General features: G+C 43.8%; 1 protein-coding gene across 5 annotated transcripts in view; it reads left to right on the top strand.

Moving 5' to 3' along the window:
• rhbdf1a (rhomboid 5 homolog 1a (Drosophila)) overlaps positions 1–23,323 on the top strand; it is a 359,396-nt gene that overhangs the window by 189,710 nt on the left and 146,363 nt on the right. For all 5 annotated transcript variants that reach the window (XM_043711146.1, XM_043711147.1, XM_043711150.1 and 2 more), the window contains one exon: positions 18,482–18,617. In XM_043711146.1, the coding sequence (XP_043567081.1) occupies positions 18,504–18,617 (114 nt within the window). In that variant the 5' untranslated portion in view covers positions 18,482–18,503. The remainder of the gene's footprint in view (positions 1–18,481; positions 18,618–23,323) is intronic.

The following is a 23,323-nucleotide window of genomic DNA, read 5'->3' as shown; positions in this document are numbered from 1 at the left end:
AGAGACACAGGTGAGGAAAAGAAGTTATGAGAGCAAAATGCAACGGGTGCTGGAGATCTGAAATAAAAACCCAGCAGGTCTGGCAGCTGCTGTGGAAAGGGAAATGGAGTTGACATTTTGAGTTGATGACTCTTTTCTCCAGAGCTGAGTTTATTTGCTACTCACAGCACTGTCACTGCATTGAGGCTTGCTGTGTAGTTGCCTCTGACAGTAAGTTAAAGCACCATGTATTCTCAGAAGTGCACAGCATCCATTAGGGAATGGAATTGGAGCAGAGTAGCGTTGGAGAAATTTAGAATGTTCTGCCTTTTTATGGCAAGAACTGTATAAACTGCATTTTGAAGGAAATGAAGGCTTGTACTAATGGGTCCAATTTTTAATAGATGCTTGTTGTCCCATGTTAAGCATATTAGACCCTTTGTGATGAGGATTATTATGTTAATTTTCATGATGTCATGGCTGATCACCCAACTCCCCACTCCATTCTTTGATCTCTTTAGCCCCAAGTGCTATATCCAACTCCTCCTTGTCCTTGAGAAGATGGTGGTGAATCACAACAGTCCATGTGCTCCAGGTGCATTCTCAATGCCAATAGGCAATGCTTTTCACCATTCTAATGGAATGTCGACATCAGGAAGGAGTGTGACTGGCAGGGGATCTTGGAGCCATGACTGTTGTTTTTTATTATTCATTCACAGCTAAAACAGCATTTATTATCCATCCCTAATTGCCCAAAGACCAGTTAAGGGTCAACGACACTGCAGTGGATTTGGAGTCACATGTAGGCCAGATCAGGAAGGATGGCAGATTCCTTTCCTCAAGGATATTAGTGAACCAGATGGGTTTTTTTTCCTGACAATTGGCAGTGGATCCACAGTCTTTATTAGACTCTTTAATCACAGGTTTCTATTGAATTCAAATTCTATTGTTTACCACGGCAGGATTCGTACCGGGGTCTACTGAACTGACATCTGATCTCTGGCTCATCTCCACCTAACAAGCAGCCATTCTGTCGATCTGTGTGGCGGGAAAGCTATTAAAGATGTCTTGCCAATAATTTTGGCAGAACATGTGGAAAAGCTTTAGTTCTGAGCTCCCAGTGGAAACCAGCATTCACCTCCTCACTGTCTTCCCAGCTCCAAATAAAAGTATCTGGGCCAATTATTCAGTTTTCAGCTTCTCCATTCTACTGTTCCTCAAGGGAAGCTGAATTCACATGCATTGTGTAATTAGTGTAAAAGAAATATGTATTAGTTGACCCTGTGGCTGAATTTACAAATGGTCAAAATGAAATTTCAGGTAGAGCTGTTCGTCGGTTGGTAAAGAGAGATAATTTCAGTTGTAAAAATTGCTCAGAACAAAATCTTTTGTGTTTTTCTCCCCCCACCCCCCTTTCTTGCTTTCCCTGGTTAACTATAGAAACCATGTGATTGTTAAATGTCCATTGAGGTGCCTAAATCGTTGCACCTCAATGATTTTGAGAATAATTCCAAACTGGAGTCTGCAGGTTATTTGAACTGAATGCTCAAGCTGTGAAGTAGAGCAACTGTGTAATCTTCTCTTGTATTTTGTGGATTTAGATCTTCCCGTTACATACATGCAACAAAGCCAGAGGTGTTAAAATTGTCCACTTTGACAGTGAATTGGACTGATTCAGATGGGAACAGTGTGTGGTCTGCGAGACATGATGGAAATACTTCAGATAATTTTCTCCCATGTGAGATGGCTAAAACATGGCTTCATTGTGTCCAAGGGAAACACTTCATGATTGGACTTCCAGCTAAAGGTTATTGATATGATGGGGAGGGCTAATGAGAGAAAAGTATGCCAAACTAACATTTTCTATAATTTGTAATAAGCCTCTTCTCTTTGTCATATTAAATCCAATCCATCGCTAACAGCAGTGACACCCGAGAACCACCTCCCATAGTTAACCAATACCTGTGGGCTGGCTGCACACTTTCCAGGGAAAAAGTCATCTAAGATTAAGATATCCAATCTATAACTCTTTAAAAACTCTTTAATCTGTGACTCTGCTGTTGTTTGTACCTGTGCCCTTTAACTCTCCATTGGTAGCCTTGCCCTAGGTGTCTCATCTGGAATAGTCTCCCATCTGCATTTAACTCTTCTGTAACCCCTTCAGCTATGCCAATCCATACTCCTCCCTTACCTCTACTCCTCTGATACTTAACCTATCCTTTCCATTGACCCACAACTAGGAATTTGCTTTTGGCTTCTGTCCTCTTTTTGGGCTAGGTGCTCCATTTTGGATTTTGACTCCATGAAATATTTCAAGCAATTCAAGGCTTATGTTGTGTATACTGTACATGGAAGATATTGTTGTACATTATTTTATAAACAGCTATACTTAGTCTTTGGAATTATTTTGAATGCTATCAAATGACTATCTATTTTGTTCAAAATGCCCTGGAACATGTGTGTAAGTATGAATATTATTTTGTTATTACCATGTTTTACATAATCATTTGGTAGTGCAAAAGTTGAATATTGGTTGACAAAAAAAATTGTCAAAGCTTTGCACAATTCACAAGAAACACAAATTTAAAGGGGAAACCAACTTTTCTTATGAGGGGAAAGTGCTGACTCTTTGGCAAATGGAATCTGAGAATATTTTGAAGAATGACTTGCAACTAATCATTAATGTAATTCAGAAAAAAATCCCAGAAGTTGTACTAGTTGTAGTAATGGAAAACGTTTTAAAACGTTCAAACTTCCAGGAAAAGAAAGGATCACATGATAGGATTTTGAATTTATACATCATTGCAAAGCATGAAATAAAAGCAACACTAATATTTTCAGTCAGCAAGCTATACTCTCAACTACACAAAAGATGCCGCATTTAACCATTTGAAGCAATTGAAAATCTCTCTCTGCAGATGTACGGTGTCCCTAAAGTAGACACTTCATTGTTTGAGAACCAGACCACAGTGATTTTTGGTTCCTTTTTCAATTGGGTAACTTTTGATCTGGAAATGAGCCTCTAACCAAAGCCACGTGAATCTCCTAGCTTTGTTTAACCTCCAAACTTGGTCTCTTCAATCTTAAATTAACTCCTCCCTGCACTTTGCATGATGAGCAATAAAGACTCGTTATCTCTGTCTCTCTGATGCTTCCTCACTTGCTGGCTGGTGTGCTGTATCCCTTATTTTTGTGCTCGTTTTTACTCGTACTTTTTCTTGAGTTGCTTCAGTCGGACATTTGGTGATATTTAGAATTTGCAACTTGATGCTACAATACTTTCCTAGGGTTTTTTTTCCTGTCTTGAAGTCCCTGTTCATAATTAAACAAATCACATTGCATAGCTACCTGAATAGAAGGCCAAATTATTATCATTGTGATTCCCTACGCACATTCATTCTGTTTGGTAATTTAGAATCCCTACAGTGTGGAAATAGGCCCTTCGACCCAACAAGTCCACACTGACCCTCTGAAGAATGTCCCACCCAAACCCATTCTCCTACTGTATTCCTCTACATTTATCCATGACTAACACATCCCTGAACACCTGGGCAATTTAGCATGGCCGGTTCACCTAACCTGCATGTCTTTACATTGTGAGAGACAGTCTCCTGAGGCTGGAGACCCTGGCGCTATGAGGCAGCAATGCTAACCACTGAGCCATCATGCTACCATGTCATGGCATGTACACTTAAAGTTTGACACTCCTAACGCATCCCTGGGACTTGAAGAGTAATGGTCTCTATATGTAGACAGACACTTAAGTCATTGTGAATATCTAGATTTCTTACACCCCAGTAAAGCAAACCAAATACCCTTATAACCTTTAACAACAACGTCACCTGGTTTATTTTTAGATTAGATTACTGAGTGTGGAAACAGGCCCTTCGGCCCAACAAGTCCACACCGCCCCGCCGAAGCGCAACCCACCCATACCCCTTGGACTGTGGGAGGAAACTGGAGCACCCGGAGGAAACCCACGCAAACACAGGGAGAACGTGCAAACTCCACACAGTCAGTCGCCTGAGGCGGGAATTGAACCCGGGTCTCTGGCGCTGTGAGGCAGCAGTGCCACCGTGCCGCCCAAGGTAGAATCCATAACAAGACACTTGAACCCCTTTATTCCCTCATTTAATGCTCAATTGAAGAAACACTGAACAATATAATCTTCTAAAGCCCTCATTTGTAACATTAATCAAGCAGCATAGTGCATAGGTCCAAAGGAGTGCAATCTTGGGCTTTGATGTTTGGCAAATTGCCTTCAATGTTTGTTTAAACACGATCAGTCATGAAACCAAATGAGGTTTTTATTTCAGATTTTCTCAAAAATAAAATCCACATTTGAAAGTTAAGGTCTTTTTGTTTTTAACTACGTGACATTGTTTTCTTTCTCCATAAAGCACTTATTAGCAGACGGAGAATGGAGTTTCTGAGTGGACCGCTGGTGAAATTCTCTCCATCCGATGACCACAAATCCCTTGTTTCCGATTTTAAACCGAGAAGCGGCCTTTGAGGGTGCAATAAATCATTTTCCTCCAGCTGAACTTGAGGAGAGCTGCAGGAAGTTGTCATGAGAGAATCCCTGGGGAATGTTTCTAGCGTCTGTATAGCTGGAAGCTATATGGCAGCAGCTGTTTGGCTTCAGAAGAAATTTCAGCTGTTATTTATTTATGGCAAAACATGAATGGAAACATAACAGGGCGGAAGGTGACAATAAGGGAGTAGAAAAGAAGTGACACCTGATTAGTGGGGGGGGCGACATCAGATGGTGCAGTGTTTTCAGCATGTGACGTGACCTCCCCTCTGTTTTGGAGACTCTGGTGTTGGAAGATGCTTCTGATTGATGTACGCTGCCACCATATTGGGTAGGGCAAAGCAATGAGGGACCCTTGATCCGATACCAAAGTAGAACTTCCCTTGTTTAGAAATTGTAGAATCCCCATTGTGCGGAAAGAGGCCATTTGGCCAATCGAATCCGCACCGTCCCTCCCAAAAGCATTGTACCTTGTGATCCTGCCTTTCCCATTGCTGATCTTCCCTCCTCGCTTTCTTAGCCATGTGGGGCAATGTAACATGGCCAGTCAACCTAGCCTGCACATCATTAGACTGAGAGAGGAAACTGGAGCACACCCACGCAAACGCGGGGAGAATGTGCAAACTCCACACAAACAGTGGCCCAAGGGTGAAATGAAGCCAGTTCCCTGGTGCTTAGAGGTAGCAGTGCTAACCACTGAGCCACTGTGCTGCTTGGTGTATACCAGATCGTGCACACAGAGGCTTAAGGTCTGTTCAGGTTTCAGTTGCAACATGAATTTGCCCTGGAGAAAGGACAAGTTACTTAACACAATTGCCATCCCAAACACTACCAGACCCTCATTACCCCACCAATCTGAACCTATTGACACTAACTATGCTCATTGCCCTCAGTTTAATGATGACTGAGGCCCTGCTGTCTAGGCTCCTCAACAACCTTATTTATGCTCTGGTTCATCTCGCACAGTGGGAATGGGCCCCAAGAAGAGGATGTTCCTGAATTTCTCCATTGACGTTGCTTGGATATGTTAGACCATGTGCTCACCAGCAAAATTGAGGGGCTTTGCCAACACTGGAGGTTGGTAGAGCCAAGCTGGTGGCCTTGTGGGAATTTGAAGCCTGTAGTCAAATACAAGTTTTTGTTTTACAAGGAACATAGTTTTTGTGGGCTATCCAATCGATTGAAATCCCACCTCTAAATGCGAAAAGTCCTTCACAGCTCGGGATGGCTGTTGCTTTCTTCATGGGAATACCTCAATCAGAGTCAAAAAGTCAGTAGTACAAATTATTGTGACTGTAGGAAATATGGTTTTGTTGTGTTAGACCTGATGGCACACAGCTTTGCGTGTGCACTCTTGACCCTCTCCTAACACACCCAATCTCTAGCAGTGATGTTTTTTTTCTCTTTGAACACATTTGATTTTTCTAAAATATTAGAGATGGGGCACCGAGCTGTAGAACTGGGTGATGGTGAGGGTGTGTTTTGGTATGGGTAGGTTATGCCCCTTTAATAGCTGGCACATCAGGTAACCAATTGAAGAGCGTTTGAAGGAAGAGAGTTGTAATCATGTATTGATACCTCAAAGTCAGACCGCATGGAAACAGGCCCTTTGGTCCAACTCGTCCATGCAGACCAGATATCTTTAAATCAATCTAGTCCCATTTGCCAGCATTTGGTCCATATTGTTCTAAACCTGTCATGTATCCATCTGAATGCCTTTAAATATTGTAATTCTATCCACCACCTCCACTTCCTCTGGCAGTTCATTCCATACATGTACCAGCCTCTGCGTGAAAAAGTTGTCCCTCAGATCCCTTTTAAATCTTCCCCCTCTCACCTTAAACCTGTGCCCTCTAGTTTTGGACTCTCCCAACGTAGGAAAAAGACTGATCATAGAATCCCTGCAGTGCAGAAAGAGACCATTCGGCCCATTGGGTCTGCATCAAAGAGGATCCCACCCAGACCCAGCACATCACCCTAATCCCAGGCTATTCACCCTATCTATGCCCCTCATGATTTATAAACCTCCATAATGTCACCCCTCAGCCTCCAGGGAAAATAGCCCCAGCTTATCCAGCCTCTCCCTGTAGCTCAAATCCTCCAATCCTGGCAATGTCCTTCTAAATCTTTTCTGCACCCTTTCAAGTTTCACAACATCTTTACTATAGCTACCTGGCTAATGCACAAAATATCTTTGTGACCAACATCTTAGTGCTTCAACCACTGAAGACAAACTCTGCCTCCAAACCACTTATTCCAAACAGGGGAGAATATTCCAAAACTTAAAGATTCAGATGGGGTCAAATTGGCTTCATAATAATCTCCTTGGGTCACCCTAACTGACAGCACAACTTGCAACTACTGAAGCTGGTCTTAAAACAGAATATGCCCTAGCAGAGCTGTCAAGCCAGTACTTTTAAGAGGAAGGACTTTTTTTTTAACAAACAAATTAGTTTGCCAACTGCTCAGTTTTTCAGTGATTGATTTTCCCCCTTTTCAGCCTCTGTTTTTCCTGTTCAGACTTGCGTTTGTCCCTCTAAGGCTTTAACATCCAGATGGTGGACCAGTTATAGGAGGCAGGTATCTGGAAGTAGGTTATTACAATGAAAGCTCACTGATGATAGAGACAGGTAAAAATAATGAATAACGGATATCAGAGAAGATACATTACAGTCACCAGCTGTAAATAATGTTTTGCCTGGAGAATAGATTTGTCTTTAACAGGATTTTTTTTCACTGGAGTTTATTTCTGTTTATTGAACTTGGACAAAAATGGTTTGACAAAATGCACAGCCTAAGATTGTAGTAGATTGATATTGTGCTCAAATGTGTTTTTTTTTGGGTTTCAAGGGAAGTTTGCAAAATGTGAGTCAAAGTTATTCCTGCACTGGGAAAAAGTTATATTTAGTCTTTAATAAACCACATGGCAGATGAGAGAGTACGTTACGCTTATTTTTCCTGTTTGCAAAGTTGGCTTGGTTTAGCTTTTGTTGAAGTAATCATATTTCACAGCCGTGTAACGTGTTGTGAATGAAGGATGGTGAAAATAAATAAACTCATCAGAATTTAAGTTGTAAATTACTAGGTAAAATGAGTATTTAGGAAAGTCGGTGAGAAGTTTCTGTGTAACCCCACACAAAGTTCAGAATCCCCATTTGAGAAACAAATACAAATAATTAAACTTCAGAAGTGGAAAGCTGAAGCAAGAGGCGAAGATGCTGGAAATAGAGCAGGTCATTGAAAACTAAATTTCGTGTGTCTTTTTTACAATCCCTGTGAGACCAGTAATCCAAAAAAGATGGATTTTCCAGTGACTGAAGCAAAGAATCACTTGACAACATGTGATTGGTTTCTGCTGTAACTATCGGATATATTATAAACTGCAGCAAACTGTTAGACACCAACCAAAAACGTCACAGTGTATTTATATATTATGCCACACTGTCAGCAAATTGTGGTCTTCATGTTTAAAGTTCCAAGTTCCTCCTGCCGATGGCAGGATCTACCCTTCCTGCCTCCGAGAGTGAGAGTCGTCCTGTGTTTGTTTTAAACAGAATCCACTTCGATTAGTCCTCTGAGCTACAAGAAATGGCCTTCTACTCTATGGCAGCTCCTTGGTCTTACCTCTCCACCAGATTTGTTTCTTTTTGAAAGTGGAATCCGTCTTCACCAGCACTCAGTTGTTGAGACCAAAGCAGTCCCTCTTTCTATTCTCTGTTATAGAGTCGTAGAGATGTGCAGCACAAAAGTAGGTCCTTTGGTCCAACTCGTCCATGCCAACCAGATATTCTAAGTTAATCACTGAAGCCCTACAGTGTGGAAGCAGGCCATTTCAGCCCATCAAGTCCACAACGCCCTTCTGAAGAGCATTGCACCCAGACCCACCTCCCTACTTTAACCCCATAACCCCGCACATCCCATGGCTAATGCACCTGGCCTGCACATACCTGGATACTATGGGGCAATTTAGCGTAGTCAATCCAATCAGTCTGCACATCTTTGGATTGTGGGAGGAAACTGGAGCACCCAGAGGAAACCCACGCAGACATGGGGCGAATGTGCAAACTCCACACAGACCGTGAGGCTGGAATCAAACCAGGGTCCCTGTCGCTTTGAGTCAGCAGTGCTAACCACTGAGCTAGGTGAAAGTGGGTACTCCAGATGCTGGAGATTAGAGTCAAGGTTAGAGTAGTGCTAGAAAAGCACAGTAAGTCAGGCAGCATCCGAGGAGCAGGAAAATCGATGTTTCGGGCCAAAGCCCTCAATCAGGAATACCCACTGAACTACAGTGCCAATCTAGTCCCATTTTCCAGCACTTGGCCCATATCCCCCTAAAATCCTTCCTATTCATATACCTATCCAGATACCCTTTAAATGTTGTAATTGTACCAGCCTCCACCACTTCCTCTGGCAGCTCACTCCATATACGCACCACCCTCTGTGTGAAAAAGGTGCCCCTTGGGTTGCTTTTAAATATTTCCCCTCTCGCATTAAACCTGTGTCCTCTGGTTTTGGACATCTCCACCATAGGAAGAAAGACCTTGTCTATTTAACTTTTCCATGCCCCTCATGATTTTATAAACCTCTATAAGGTCGCCCCTCAGCCCCTGATGCTCCAGAGAACATAGTCCCAGCCTATCCAGCCTCTCCCTGGAGCCAGTAACATCCTTGTAAATCTTTTCAGAACCCTTTCAAGTTGCACAACATCCTCTCCATAGCAGGAAGACCAGAATTGGATGCAGTAATCCAAAAGTGGCCTAACTGCTTGTAGGTCATTTTCCCTGAATCTCTGTCTGACAGAGCTCTGAGACTCTGTGACAAAGGTCAGCTCTTCTTCCGTTCTGTGAAGTTAAAAATCACACAACACCAGGTTATAGTCCAACAGGTTTATTTGTAAGACCTAGCTACCTCCATCAGGTAGCTATGGAGCAGGATCATAAGACACAGAATTTATAGTAAAAGATCTGCGTCCTGCAACTGAAACGATATTGAACAAACCTAGCTTGCTGTTCAGTCCTTCATCTTTCAGAATGGGTTGCAGGTTTTGGTTCATTAATATGTAAATCCCAGAACAACTTTCCAGTCACATTCCCACAATAACTTAAGGCAATAACCATCATTTCTCTGAAGGTATTAACACATCCATCTTACTGTCAATAAGTTCTCTTTCTACCTCTATAACTGGTGGATCTCTCAAGTTTGTCTCTAGGCAGTTTAGTATGGGGGTCATGTAAGTTTGTTTGTCAATAGATTTCTTTGGAGTTCACATCCTCCTCTCCAAACCACTCAATTTTCTGATGAAGGGCTTTTGCCCGAAACATGGATTTTCCTGCCCCTCGGACGCTGCCTGACCTGCTGTGCTTTTCCAGCACCACACTAAGCTTAACTCTGATCTCCGGCATCTGCAGTCCTCACTTTCGCCGACTCAATTTTACCACCAGTTACAGGAGACAGTTCAAAACATAAATCATATACAGTTGGTAATGAAGTGCAGTTCGTTCTTATTCCACCGAAGTTTAGATTTGTTGCTGGAAAATGACGTAGGCGCGTTGATACTAACTCAGGGCATTCTCACTTCATGTCAGAGTCGAGTTCCTGAAAATGGCGACTAAGTGAAATACCTTGAAATGAAGACGTTTTCACTTAATTGGGGGAGATGGAGAGATGTAGATGGAGCTGCTGTGTTCCCATGTGTCCAATGCCCAGCAGGATAGGTGGAGGGCTGAGCTGGTAGTGCAATACTGTCTGTCTGAGGTGTGGCTGATGCTTTAAACATTATTGTGCCCGGGCAGTTTCTGAGGATAGTGCCTGAGGCTGTAGCTTCTCAGTAGGGGAGGGAAGTGGGTGGACGTGATGAAAGTAATGAACTAGGCAATGCTAATGATGTCATTGACATGATCTTTTAGAAGACATTTTGCCAAAACTCCCCTTATTGATTGGTCGCTAATCTCTGGTCAGTCTGGGGTCTCGTGGGTGGGCACCCACTGGTGCCCTTCCTGATGAAGGGCTTTTGCCCGAAACGTCATTTTGCTGCTCGTCGGATGCTGCCTGAACTGCTGTGCTCTTCCAGCACCACTGATCCAGAATCTGGTTTCCAGCATCTGTAGTCATTGTTTTAACCCACTGGTGTAGACAGCACAGTGGCATGTGGGCGGCACGGTGGTTAGCACTGCTGCCTCACAGCACCAGAGACTGGGTACAATTTCCGCCTCAGGCGGAAACTCTGTGTGGAGTTTGCACATTCTCCCCGTGTCTGTGTGGGTTTCCTCCAGGTGCTCCAGTTTCCTCCCACAGTCCAAAGATGTGCAGGTAGGTGAATTGACCATGCTAAAATTGCCCGTAGTGTTAGTTGAAGGGGTAAATGTAGGGGAATGGGTCTGGGTGCGTTACGCTTAGGCGGGTCGGTGTGGACTTGTTGGGCCGAAGGGCCTGTTTCCACACTGTAAGTAATCTAATCTAAGTAATCTAATCTAATCTAAAGTGGAACAATATGGGAAGAGGTCACAGGTGTCTCCTTCTGAACTTGAAATGCTAACTGTGTTTCTCGCTGCATAGATTTTGCCAGACCCGTTGAGTTTCTCCAGCATCTTTTTGTTTGGTTTATTTTGAGACTTGGTGACCTGGGGGTTTTGAAATGGAGTCCAGGGGATTGAGTTTCTTGGCATGATGTGGTTTTTTTTCTTGTCCTGGTGACTTCTTTGAACGCGGGCTGCCAGGTGAGCCTGAGCAGTCAGAGGTGGGAATGGTATCTGCTGCTGGTCAAGAGGGAACGGAGTGTGATCTGTGAGGAGAAGATGATGGAGACCCTTGCACAAAGGAACATGGTGTGAGTCAGACTGCGGCTTGGATCAAATAAATCACCTGACCCTATCTGACTCTGCTGCCTTCCAATAGGTGTCCTCCCACATGCCCGATCAGAAGCAACATTGGGTTTTGGACTCCGTTTGAGAGTGATGTCAGAGGGACTGATTGACTGGCAGGTCTTATTCTGACCACCCTGTTTCTCCTGATGCTGATGGGCAAGTTCAAATTGGAAAGGTTGGCTGAGATCACAATGAACTATGGTACCCCAAGACATCTGGCTCATCTCCAGCTTTAAGTATGGAATGGAAATCCACCTGCAGTCCTCAAAGGGTTAACAAACGTTGTGTTAACACCGTCTCTTGAGACCCCTGTAGTCTTCCCATGACCGAAAATTCTTAATTTTGTTTGATGCTGTGTTCTCTCAAGGCTGTGGTGACCATGTTTATATAAACTCTGTGGTATTTGGCTACTGTACCTTTTTGATTCTCAAGGGAGGTGTGGGTGGAAAATTGCAGTCTGTTAGCCAAATATAGTATTTATGTTTCCAACCGAGTGGAACACTGACCCATTAGCCAGGGTATTGTCAATAACTCCACATGAATTCTGAATGGTCAAATGCAAAAGCTGCTAAAATATTTTCAAATAAATTGTAATTGAGCACTCTCAACCTTGGCTACCACTGCATCATGACTACAGTGTGCACGAGCTCCCAGATGGAGGTGCATTTCTTTAGCACCGAAGAGGACAAGGGAAGCAAGCCCGTGGGAACTCTTTCTCCCCATGCCAATGCCTACCCTGATCTGGAACTATATTGCTGTTTCCTTCATTGTTGCTGTGTGAGAAGCAGGAGCATTGCACCTCAAAGCGCTGTCATAGTATCTTGCCTGCCCAGACTGCAATGGTGTAAGCCAGGAGGCTTAACAGCACCTCCTGGAGAGTGATGGCTTTAGTGGTATTATCACTGGACTGTGAATCCAAAGACCCAGACAATGATCCCAAGGAAACCTTTCGTAATCTGGAAATGGCGTAAAATGAAGGTGCATTATTTAAATGGGAAAATACTGGTGTTTTTTTGTACAAGTGAAAACAGGTACTAATGTAGATTCGCGAAAACAGGTACTAATGTAGATCTTTTGTTAAAGCGAAACTGTGTCGTGTGAACATTTAAAAAGCGGGGGATACCTGTATCAGGAAATAAGAGTAGAATGATTGTTGGAAAACCAGTTGGGTTCACCAGTGCCCTTTTAGTGAAGGAAGCTGCCATCCTCACCTGGTCTGGCCTATATATGACTCCAGACCCAGAGCAATATGATTGACACTGCTTTTATTCCTGATGAAGGGCTTTTGCCCGAAACGTCGATTTTACTGCTAAACCTCGGATGCTGCCTGAACTGCTGTGCTCTTCCAGCACCACTAATCCAGAATCTGGTTTCCTGCATCTGCAGTCATTGTTTTTACCTGATTGACACTGCTTGTCTAGTCAGTGACACCCTCATCCAATGAATAAATTTTAGCCACGGACAACAGATGCTGACATTGCTGTGACATCTATATCCTGTGAATCAATTTGTAAAATGGCTCGATGATAAGAAAAAGAAACTAAACATCGGGGAAGAGAAATCGCTGCAGTTTTCAAATTAAAGCTAAATTGGAAAAGGCTCTGTCACTGCGTTGAGTAAATAAAAGCATACCACAGTGATGTACTGATGGGAGTTCATACATACAGGCAGATTTTGTTCAGTTCTGTTCAGAATTTTGGCCCATTAAGAAATTGTGTCTTCAAGAAGCATGGCTAGGCTATTAGTGAGAATTTTCAACACCACAGAATTTCTGTTCTGTGCTGTGCTGTACGGTCAATCTCCTGCCATAACTTAGGCTGAAGTTCAGTGGTGTTTCTGGAGGAATGATATAAATAGTTGTATTTTGTGATTTTCTTTTGGTGGGGGGTGCGGGGGTGGGGGGGGGAATCCACTGAGTTTAAGGTCATCGAGTGGGAGGGCATCTTGTGGAATTTCTAAGAGTTAGCCTCCAGTGGATAATAAAAAGAACAGCTAGTGCAACGATTATCAACTGCTCCCAGATGAGAATTTCTTGTCAGATGCTGTCAGTGAGACACTAATAAACCCTTTCTCTTGGATGTGCATGAAATACATAATGACATTAGAAATCGGGATGGGATGAGGTAATTGAGCCCCTCAAGCCTGCCCGACCATTCAATAAGACCCTGATCAACTGCAAACCTCCATTTACCTTTTCTGCCAGCTTCTCCAAACACTGTTCTGCGCAGTATTCTAAAAAGTGGCCTCGCTAATGTCCAACACAACCGTAACATGATGTCCCAATTCCTGTACTCTATGCTATGACCAAAGAAGGCAAGCATGACCAAACCCATTATCCTTTGGGAAAAGTTCCAGTTTTAAATGAGTACCCCTCCCCAGGCCCATGGATCCATGACCCCCAGTTCAAGATTCCATCCACCCTCAACCTGCCCAGTGGAAATACCCTCTTGACATCTGCCCTGCCACATCCTCTCAGAATCTGGGATGTTTCAATATGATCACCCCTCACTAATGAATAAAAGGCCTATCCTGTTGTTCCAGTCTTGATAAGACAATACCGTATTACCGGGAAGCAGCCAAGTAAATCTCTTTTGAACAAACTCCAATATGAGGTGTACCTTTTTTTTAATACAGGAACCAGGCGGGCGACAAGGTGGCTCAGTGGTTAGCACTGCTGCCTCACAGCATCAGGGTCCCAGGTTCGATTCCAGCCTCGGGCGACTATCTATGTGGAGTTTGCACATTCTCCCTGTGTCTGTGTGGGTTTCCTCCCACAGTCCAAAGATGTGCAGGTCAGGTGAATTGGCCATGTTAAATTGCCCATAGTGTTAGGTGCATTAGTCAGAGGGAAATGGGACTGGGTGGGTTACTCTTTGGAGGGTCGGTGTGGGCTTGTTGGGCCGAAGGGCCTGTTTCCACACTGTAGGGAATCTAATCTAATCAAACCAGTCGACAGTACTCCAGGTGCAGCCTCCCCAACAACCCTGTACAGTTGTAACATGACCTGTCAAATCTCTCTCTGGTCATTTTGATATTTCTTGCCAGTTTGCTTTCATAGTCAGTTTTCTTCCCCTTTTTATTCTGGGGAAACATTTGTCTGGAGCATTACAACACTGTAGAATGTACAATCTGCTATAAGTCTATAAATATTATGCCGTTCTGTATAATTGTTGACATTTTGTGATTATGCTGGAAAATTACTATGAATCTGAATTGTTCCAAACTGATTTTGGTTCAGTTCTGTTTATCGAGACACCCAGATTTAACTTGCAGTTCACTGGGAACTTAAAAACGAGCCATATCCCACTGGCACAGCCGTTCTGGGCCCTGTCCAACCTTCCATTGACTGGCCAACTTTCCACCCCCGCCGAAGTTTAAAATGATTGACACTGAGTGAACGCTCATCCAGCTGCTCCTGATTATCAGCTGTGGCTTTTCCTTCTTTTGATTTAAATTGTCACCCGTTTGATTCCGCATAGCTGTCCACCACCCCCCCCCCCCCCATTCCTCTTGCCTTAAGGCAAATGTAAATGAGGTGTGGGCATGAAATTAAGCTGGTCTGATTTCCAGCAGTCTACAGGGGCACATGTTCCATTGCTGCCTTATCCTACCTCAAGCTAACATCAGACCATGAATGAGAGGGAAACAGGAGCGGCTCAGTGGTGAGCACCGTTGCCTCACAGCGCCAACGACCCTGGTTCGATTCCACCCTCGGGTGATTGTCTGTCTGTATGGAGTTTCCATGTTCTGCCCGTGTCTGCGTGGGTTTGCTCCGGGTGCTCCAGTTTCCTCCCATAGTCCACAGATGTGCAGGTTAGGTGGTTTGGTCATGCTAAATTGCCCATAGTGTGCAGGGATGTGTAGGTTAGGTGTTAGGTGTTACAGGGAAAGAGTGGTCTGGGTGGGATGCTCATGGGAAGGTCAGTATGAACCCGATGGGCTGAATGTAAGGATTCTATGAAAATGTTTCAAGATTAGTTTAGGATATGTGGTCGGCATGGACTAGTTAGACCGAAGTGTCTGCTTCCATGTTGTACATCTCTATGACTCTATATAAAAGGTATTCGGAAGTAGTGGGAAAGTGACTCAGAGGTAAGGAAATGGTCAAATCACTACTGAAATGTTAGAGGTGCAGGCATTACCAAAGGCAGGAAATGGTGGTTGAGAGGGTAGTTATCAATGATTTGGGGAGAAGTCTTCTTTATAAACAAGCCAGCTCTGGAAGTGGAAAGGACCAGTATCCATTAGTGTTTCAAAAATTGACTGGTGAAGCGTACAAAGATCCTGAAGGGATTTCACAAGCTGGAGCCTGAAAAGATGCTTTTCTTTCTGAGAAAGACACGACCTGGTGAAAGTTTGCAGACAAATGGTCGATCTAAGACACGTGCGATTTTTCTGTGAATCTGTGGAACTCTTTCTTCCCCAGCCAATGAGAGGGCGGGATCATGATCTATTCCCAAGGCAGAGATAGGAGCAAATTACTGCAGATGCTGGAATCTGTACTGAAAACAATGATTGCTGGAGATCGCAGTAGATTAGACAGCATCCATGGAGAGAAAGTAAGCTGATGTTTTGAGTCTAGATGACTCTTCATCAGAGCTCTATTCCCAAGACAGAGATTGTAGGTTCAAGACTAGCCAAGGATTATTGGGGATCAGGAAATTGGAGTTAAGGTCGCGATGTGATCTGTTAGAATAAGGAAAATCACAGTGCAGGAACAGGCCCTTCGGCCCTCCAAGCCTGTGCTGATCCAGATCCTCTATATAAACCTGTCACCTTTTTAAGGTTCTGTATCCCTCTGCTCCCAAACTATTGTTACTTAGTATTGTTAATATTTATAGCAGAGTTGAAGGGCCGAATAGTCTGTCCCTGCTCTGATTCACATTTCCACACGTCGGAAGGGATGGAGTTGAGGAGGGTTGATACATTCAGTCGTGGTTCAGAGTTGAGCTTGTGCAATATGATCCATTCCTGCATGATTTTTCTTCTTAATTTAAGTTATTCAAAGCATGTGATGTGTAAGACTATACCTCTTTAAGCGAGACTTAATTCAAATTATTGGATAATTAGATTTCATTTAGCACCACAAATCTCCTGTGGAGTTTCAGTTCAATTGCTTAATTGGAATTACTGCATAATTCAAACTGCTTCGTGACAGAAATGGTTTTTACATCAAGTAGAGCAGATTCAAACGAGGCTCTGTAAAAGGCATTTGGATGGGTAAGTGAATAGGAAGAGTTTGGAGGGATATGGGCTGGGTGCTGGCAGGTGGGACTAGATTGAGTTGGGATATCTGGTCGGCATGGACGGGTTGACTGAAGGGTTTGTACATCTGTATGACTCTCTTCCGGATTCAAGGCCCACCTACTCCAGATGTGGGGAATAACATCTCTGAACAGGCTGGTTAGGAACACAGGTCACAATATGAAACTCTGTTTTGTCTCCCTGACTCCTTTTGTAGTTTTGCTCTCTTCCCTTGTCCTTCAGAACCCTCACTCTCGTTCATATATCATCCCCCATCATGAACCCATCTTGCACTGTCCCCATTTATCCCTTTTCACATACTCACCTTTACATTCTCCACCCTTCCACTCATCCCACTTCCCTTCACACTTTCACTTGCCCCACTCCACTCCCACCCCCTCCACCCTATTCCCCTCTTGCTGTCCCTCTGTTTGTTTCCCTCGGTTTCATTCTCTTTCTGTTTCTCTCTCCCCCTCTCTCCCCCCACACTGTGGCAGACCGTTGCATGTGGAGCTGTAACCTGAATGAATCTATGGCCTCACCAGGAAACATGCGACACATTGATGAAATGCAAAGTGTAGTAGAGGAGAAGTTAAAATTCGCACAATACCAGGTTATAGTCCGACAGGTTTACTTGGGACTACTAGCTTTCCGAGTGCTGCTCCTTCATCGGGTGGCTGTGGAGCAGACCATAAGTCACAGAATTTATAACAAAAGGTGTCAGTGTTATGCAACTGAAACGATATCTTGAACAAACCTAGATTGCAATCTTGTGGATTTCAGAGGTGAATGATACATTTGAGGAGAGTGAAGTGGAATTCCGTGTCAGTCTGTCAAAGTTGACTTTCTGAAGAGTAGATTACTGACGGCAGTTTTGAAGGAGATTGGGACAGGAACCAAGAGGACAGAACATGGTCAGCTTGTGTGCAAATCAAGACCAGAGGTTTGGTCAGCAGTTTAGTTGGAATAAGGTCTCATGGCCAAGTTGTGCTCTGAGAACATTAAAAAAACGAGGGGTGTACACTGTCAGTGTGGAATCCACGAAAGCTGAAGAAGTCGTTTGATTTGGGCTTGAGGGGGAGGGAAGTGACAGAGATCATTGGTTACATCAACAGGAAAGCTAAGCTGTGATTGGCTGCCTAGGTGTGGTTGCAGGCATGCATGGTGACTGGGATCGCAAGCCAATCAGCTCATTGAGTGCTAATAATTCAAAGGTCATCAGCAAGCTTCTTGGCCTATTGCAGGGCTTGGCTTTGGAACCCCATTCCTGCGAAGATCTACTGGCCAATCCAAGGTTGGCAGCTTTGGTCTCCTGAAGACAGTTGGTTGAGACCCAGTCTTCAGTGGGTGCACCCAGCAAGAGTGATATTCTTTTGCCTCTTGGGTGCGTGGGGGAGGATGCATTCTTCAGTGGAAGGGCAGTTGGGGAAAGTGGAAGAGGGTGGGGTAGGGTGCCTATCAGAGTCCACCCTTCTTCCTCCTGTCGGTACCTCCGGTTTGAGGCAAATGCAGCCCCTAGCCCCCAAAGACCCAGTGGAAAAGTCACCCTCCCCACCACTTCCCTCAGATGATTGGGCTGGTGGTGAGGGAAGCCTTAATTTAATCCAAAAGGTGACCTTAGCGAGTCAAGAGACTCCAATGGGCCTTGCTCAGCACTTAATTGACGAAGCGAGGTTGAGTTCTCGCCAGGCTCAAGTCACTCAAGTGCTGCCCATTTCACCAACCCTGGGGAGGGCAAAATTCCTAATGTTGAGTCCTTGTTCCCTTTGAAATCTTTAGCCCTCATGTACTTGTCAATAAGGGGGAACTATAACCATGATGGCATGTGATGAAGAAAATGTCTCCCTTTTCTCTCCAACAGACTCCAGCTTTAAACCGGGAAGATGTCTGACGAACGCCGCGATAGTACGAGCAGCTTACAGAGGAAGAAACCACCTTGGCTCAAGTTGGACATCCCCACCTATCAACCCCCAGTGGAGGAGCCCAGCTTCAATTCGGTACGAATGGACAAATTGTTTAATCTGCCTCTAGCTCTATAAATGAGTCAGTGGAACCAGAAGACCACAGGCTCCTTGGAAAATAACTGTCCAAGTGGTGTGGCAGAGCAAGGAAATTTTAGAGATACAGATTTGCGCAACTCTAGCTACAAAACTAGACATATTCAAGCAAAATATTGTGATTTATCTCTCGAGGGGTAAAATTCAAAAATGGGGAGGTTATTTTAGATGTATATAGAACCTTGAATAGGCCAACCGCTCACAATTCTTGTTTCCATATACTTCAAGCAACATAGAGGTTTATAAAATCATGAGGGGCATGGATAGGGTAAATAGGCAGGGTCTCTTCCCTTGGGTGGGGGACGCCAGAACTAGAAGGCATTGGTTGAGGGTGAGAGAGGAAAGATATAAAAGAGACCTAAGGGACAACTTTTTCACACAAAGGGTGGTGTGTGTATGGAATGAGCTGCCAGAGGAAATGGTGGAGGCTGGTACAATTACAACTTTTAAAAGGCATCTGGGTGGGTATATGAATAGAAAGGGTTTGGAGGGATATGGGCCAAATGCTGGCAAATAGGACTAGATTAATTTAGGATATCTGGTCAGCATGCATGAATTGGACCAAAGAGTTTCCGTGCTGTACCGTCTCTGTGACTCTATAACTGTAAGATGGGGGAAAAGGGTTTGCAATGATGATACCAGAGCAAAGAGATTATAATTATTTGGGTTAGTCAATTGACCCACTGGTGCAGAAAGAGAATATTGAGGATTGACCCCTATCAAATGTCTTCAGGCTTATGGATAGGTTCAGAAGCAAAATATTGATGGTGCTGGAATTATACATTGGGTCCAACAGCATCTATCAAGAGGAAATGGAGTCAGTGCTTCTTTGATTCTGATGAAAAGCCACTGACTTGAACCATTGGTTCTGTACCTCGCCACAGATGCTGCATGACCTGCTGAGTATTTCCAGGCTTTTTTTTGTTAAGAATGGGTTCGACAGGCTGAGCATTGGAGAAGGTATTGTCACTTATCGAGATTCCAAAATGATGGCCGTAAAGTAGGAGGCAGGGATCACAGGAGGAACTCTGTGTGGTAAGCGTGTTTAATTTGCCAAAGTTGTCTAATTCAGTCAGACAAATAAGGTGCAAGGGAAAAATCAGTTAAATACATGTGGGAGAAAGGAAGAGCTGGTGATGAGTTTGAAAAGAGGAACTCCATGTGGAACAAACCCTAGCAGGGGCCAGTTGACATAACTGGCCTGTTTCAGTTCTGAGCTATAATCGTGGGAAATGCTGGTGTGAAGTTATCCCATCCAGCACAAGATCTCTCCTCGTGCTTTCTGTGGAAATATATAATACATCTTTAAATTAAATTATCGGTGACAAATGGACATGCTGGGAGTTTAATGAAAAGTATTGTGGATGTAATAACGTTGTGGCTTTCCAGTTGCTGTTTGGAGACTCTGTGTGGTAAAGGGTTGAAACCTGTTACTAACTCCATCTTATGCCATGAACTTCTCTGAAGGCTGACTCAACGCATATTCATCCCTTTTATCTTTTATTGAATAGCAGCATGTGGTGTGGGAAGCTAAGAAGATTAAAACTTCAGTGTGATCAGGTGCAATTAAACGTTCTTTCTGTCCCACAGTAGTTCATAAACAACATTTTTCAAAGCTTCTTCTTAAAGCAGTCTCACCTCTAAAGAAATAATGAAGAGGGGATTTGGAACAGACTATGCAGCCTCTTCATCCTGTTCCACCATGTGGTTTGATCATGTATGTCAAGGTCAATTACCCACCCTCCTTCAATTTTGCCATATCCCATCCTTATAACAAATCCCAACAGTCTGCTTGCAAATTTCAATTGGCCCAGCATTTTTTTGAGTGGGAGAATTCATGTCTGCAACACTTTGTTATTTTCTTTATTTGGAAAGTGATTTTAAATCACTTTAATTGTTTGAAATCACTTGGAAATTCCTGATTTTCAATCTTTAATTTTAAGATTGCTCCCCGCGCCACATGATGAGCTGCTCGGTATAGAGTCTATTTGGCCGTTTTGTGAATCTGCCTCCGTAAGATTGCCTTTCGGTTATCTAAACGCCTACAGAATATGAACCGACCCTTGGGATTTTACTCTGCTAACCTTCTATTGAGTCTGTCTCCAAACCCAATGAATTCTCATGGAGTATGTGGTTCCCCAAATGAATACAACACTCCAGAGAGGAGCTGGGGATCTCAAAACCACTGAAGCATAAGTTCTCCATTTCTTATTCTGACTCATTTAAGATGAAGGCTGACGTTCCTTAAGCTGTTTAAATTACTTTCTGTATTTGTGCACTAGCTTTCTGTGATCTGTCTATGCAGACATTGAAATCCCTTCACTGCTCAGTCGTTTCTAGTGCCTCTGCATTTAAAGCAAGTCTGATTTTTCAGTCTTGTGCTGAACATGGATGACTTTACACTTCCTTGCATTGAACTCCATCTGCCACAGTTTAGCCCGCTCAGTTTAGTTAATCTCCTTTCTAACGCCACCTCCCATTCTTAGTTATGTAACTTGGTCTCACACCACAGAGCAAGCCCAGATCCTGGTGTATGTAAGTCAGATTACCTTTCCATTTTCATCATTTGGCAAGGATATATCCCAGGCCCATTGATTGTGACCACCTAGTCAAATGGGATGTGCACTACCATCATGTGAAGTGCTTTCTTTGTGAACTACTCTCCTCATCGGTGCAAAAGGGACATTTTTGTTAGTTCCTGTTTTTGGAGCTACAGGAGCTGTATCGGAAGGGTTTGTTCTGCTTCTGCAGAAAGTTAAGAAGAGGAGTAGGCCATTCAGCCCCTCGAGCCTGTTCTTCCATTCAGTATGGTTTGGGGGTGACACTTCACCTCAGCACCAGGGGCCTGGGTTCAATTCCACCCTTGGGCAACTGTTTGTTTGGAGTTTGCACATTCTCCCCATGTCTGTGTGGGTTTCCTCTGGGCTCCAGTTTCTGCTCTCAGTCCAAAGATGTGCAGGTTAGCCATGCTGAATTGCCCGTAGTGTCCAAGGACATGCAGGCAAGTTGGATTAGCCATGGGAAATGCAAGATAGCAGGGATAGGGTAGGGGTGTGTGTCTGGGTGGGATGCTCTTTGGAGGGTCGGTGTAAAATCGATGGGCCACATGGCCTCTTTCTGCACTGTAAGGATTCTATAAAGTTACCGAAATCACGGCTGATCTGTGGTCTTACTCCATATACCTGCCTTTGACCCATATCATGTAACACCTTCACTTTAGAAACATTTATCTATCTGAAATTTAAAATCAACAACTGATCCAGCCTCCCCTGCCAGCTGAGGAAGAGAGTTCCAACTTGTGACATCAAAATATCTCTCCATTTCAATGAGATCTGAAATAATGGATATTTGGCAAAGCTTTGAGAGATAGGAGGAAAGTAGTTATAGAGTCATAGAGGTGTACAGTATAAAAACAGACCCTTCGGCCCAACCCATCCATGCCGACCAGATGTCCCAACCCCCAATCAATCCTACCTGCCAGCACCCGGCCCATACCCCTCCAAACCCTTCCTATTCATATACTCATCCAAATGCCTCTTAGATGTTGCAATTGTACCAGCCTCCACCACTTCCTCTGGCAGCTCATTCCATACACGTACCACCCTCTGTGTGAAAAAGTTGCCCCTTAGGTCTTTTTTATATCTTTCCCCTCTCTCACCCTAAACCTATGCCCTCTAGTTCTGGACCCCTGACCCCAGGGAAGAGACTTTGCCTATTTACCTTATCCATGCCCCTCATAATTTTGTAAACCTCTAAGGTCACCCCTCAGCCTCCGCTCCAGGGAAAACCGTGTGTGTGTGTGTGTGTGTGTGTGTGTGTGTGTTTGACAAGATCTACCTTTTTAAAGGAAGTGATATGTTGAATTTTTTCCTCAGCCTCCCGTCCTCCCAAAAACCCCTCAACTATTGCAAAGATTACTTTATTATCATGTCCAATTATTATGGTTTTTAGGGTATTTACTTCAACATAAATATTTTTGTTCAATTAAGTGGCCACACAAAATATCGACGGTCTATTTAATTTCAAGTCAATTTCTCCTCAAATACCATGACATCTGAGTAGTCAGTTGAGGATGCACATGAGAAGGCTCTCTGCTGGTAAAATTTATTTAAAGCAAGGTTGCATGATTATTAAGGGATTCATGCTGTAAATAAATTTATGATGGTGATGTGTATACCAGCTGCATTAAGTTACCATAACTTATTATAAGTTATTATAACTTTAATGGTGAATCTTCAGTTTGTGCATATTTGCACAGGAACAGCAGAATTGAATAGGTTCTTTGTCATGTAGGTTAAAAACAATGACTGCAGACGCTGGAAACCAGATTCCACACCCTTAACAATTTCTCCTTCGAATCCTCCCACTTCCTCCAGACCAAAGGGGTAGCCATGGGCACCCGTATGGGCCCCAGCTATGCCTGTCTCTTTGTTGGCTACGTAGAACAGTCGATCTTCCATAATTACACCAGCACTACTCCCCACCTCTTCCTCCGCTACATTGATGACTGCATTGGCGCCACCTCCCGCGAGGAGGTTGAGCAATTCATCAACTTCACCAACACATTCCACCCTAACCTTAAATTTACCTGGACCATCTCCGACACCTGGCTCCCCTTCCTGGACCTCTCCATCTCCATCAATGAC

The sequence above is a fragment of the Chiloscyllium plagiosum genome, chromosome 21 (assembly GCF_004010195.1).
Source record: "Chiloscyllium plagiosum isolate BGI_BamShark_2017 chromosome 21, ASM401019v2, whole genome shotgun sequence".
NCBI classification, from domain to species: Eukaryota; Metazoa; Chordata; class Chondrichthyes; order Orectolobiformes; family Hemiscylliidae; genus Chiloscyllium; species Chiloscyllium plagiosum.
The sequence above is the reverse complement of the archived record's forward strand: the minus strand, read 5'-3'. Positions and strand labels throughout refer to the sequence as shown.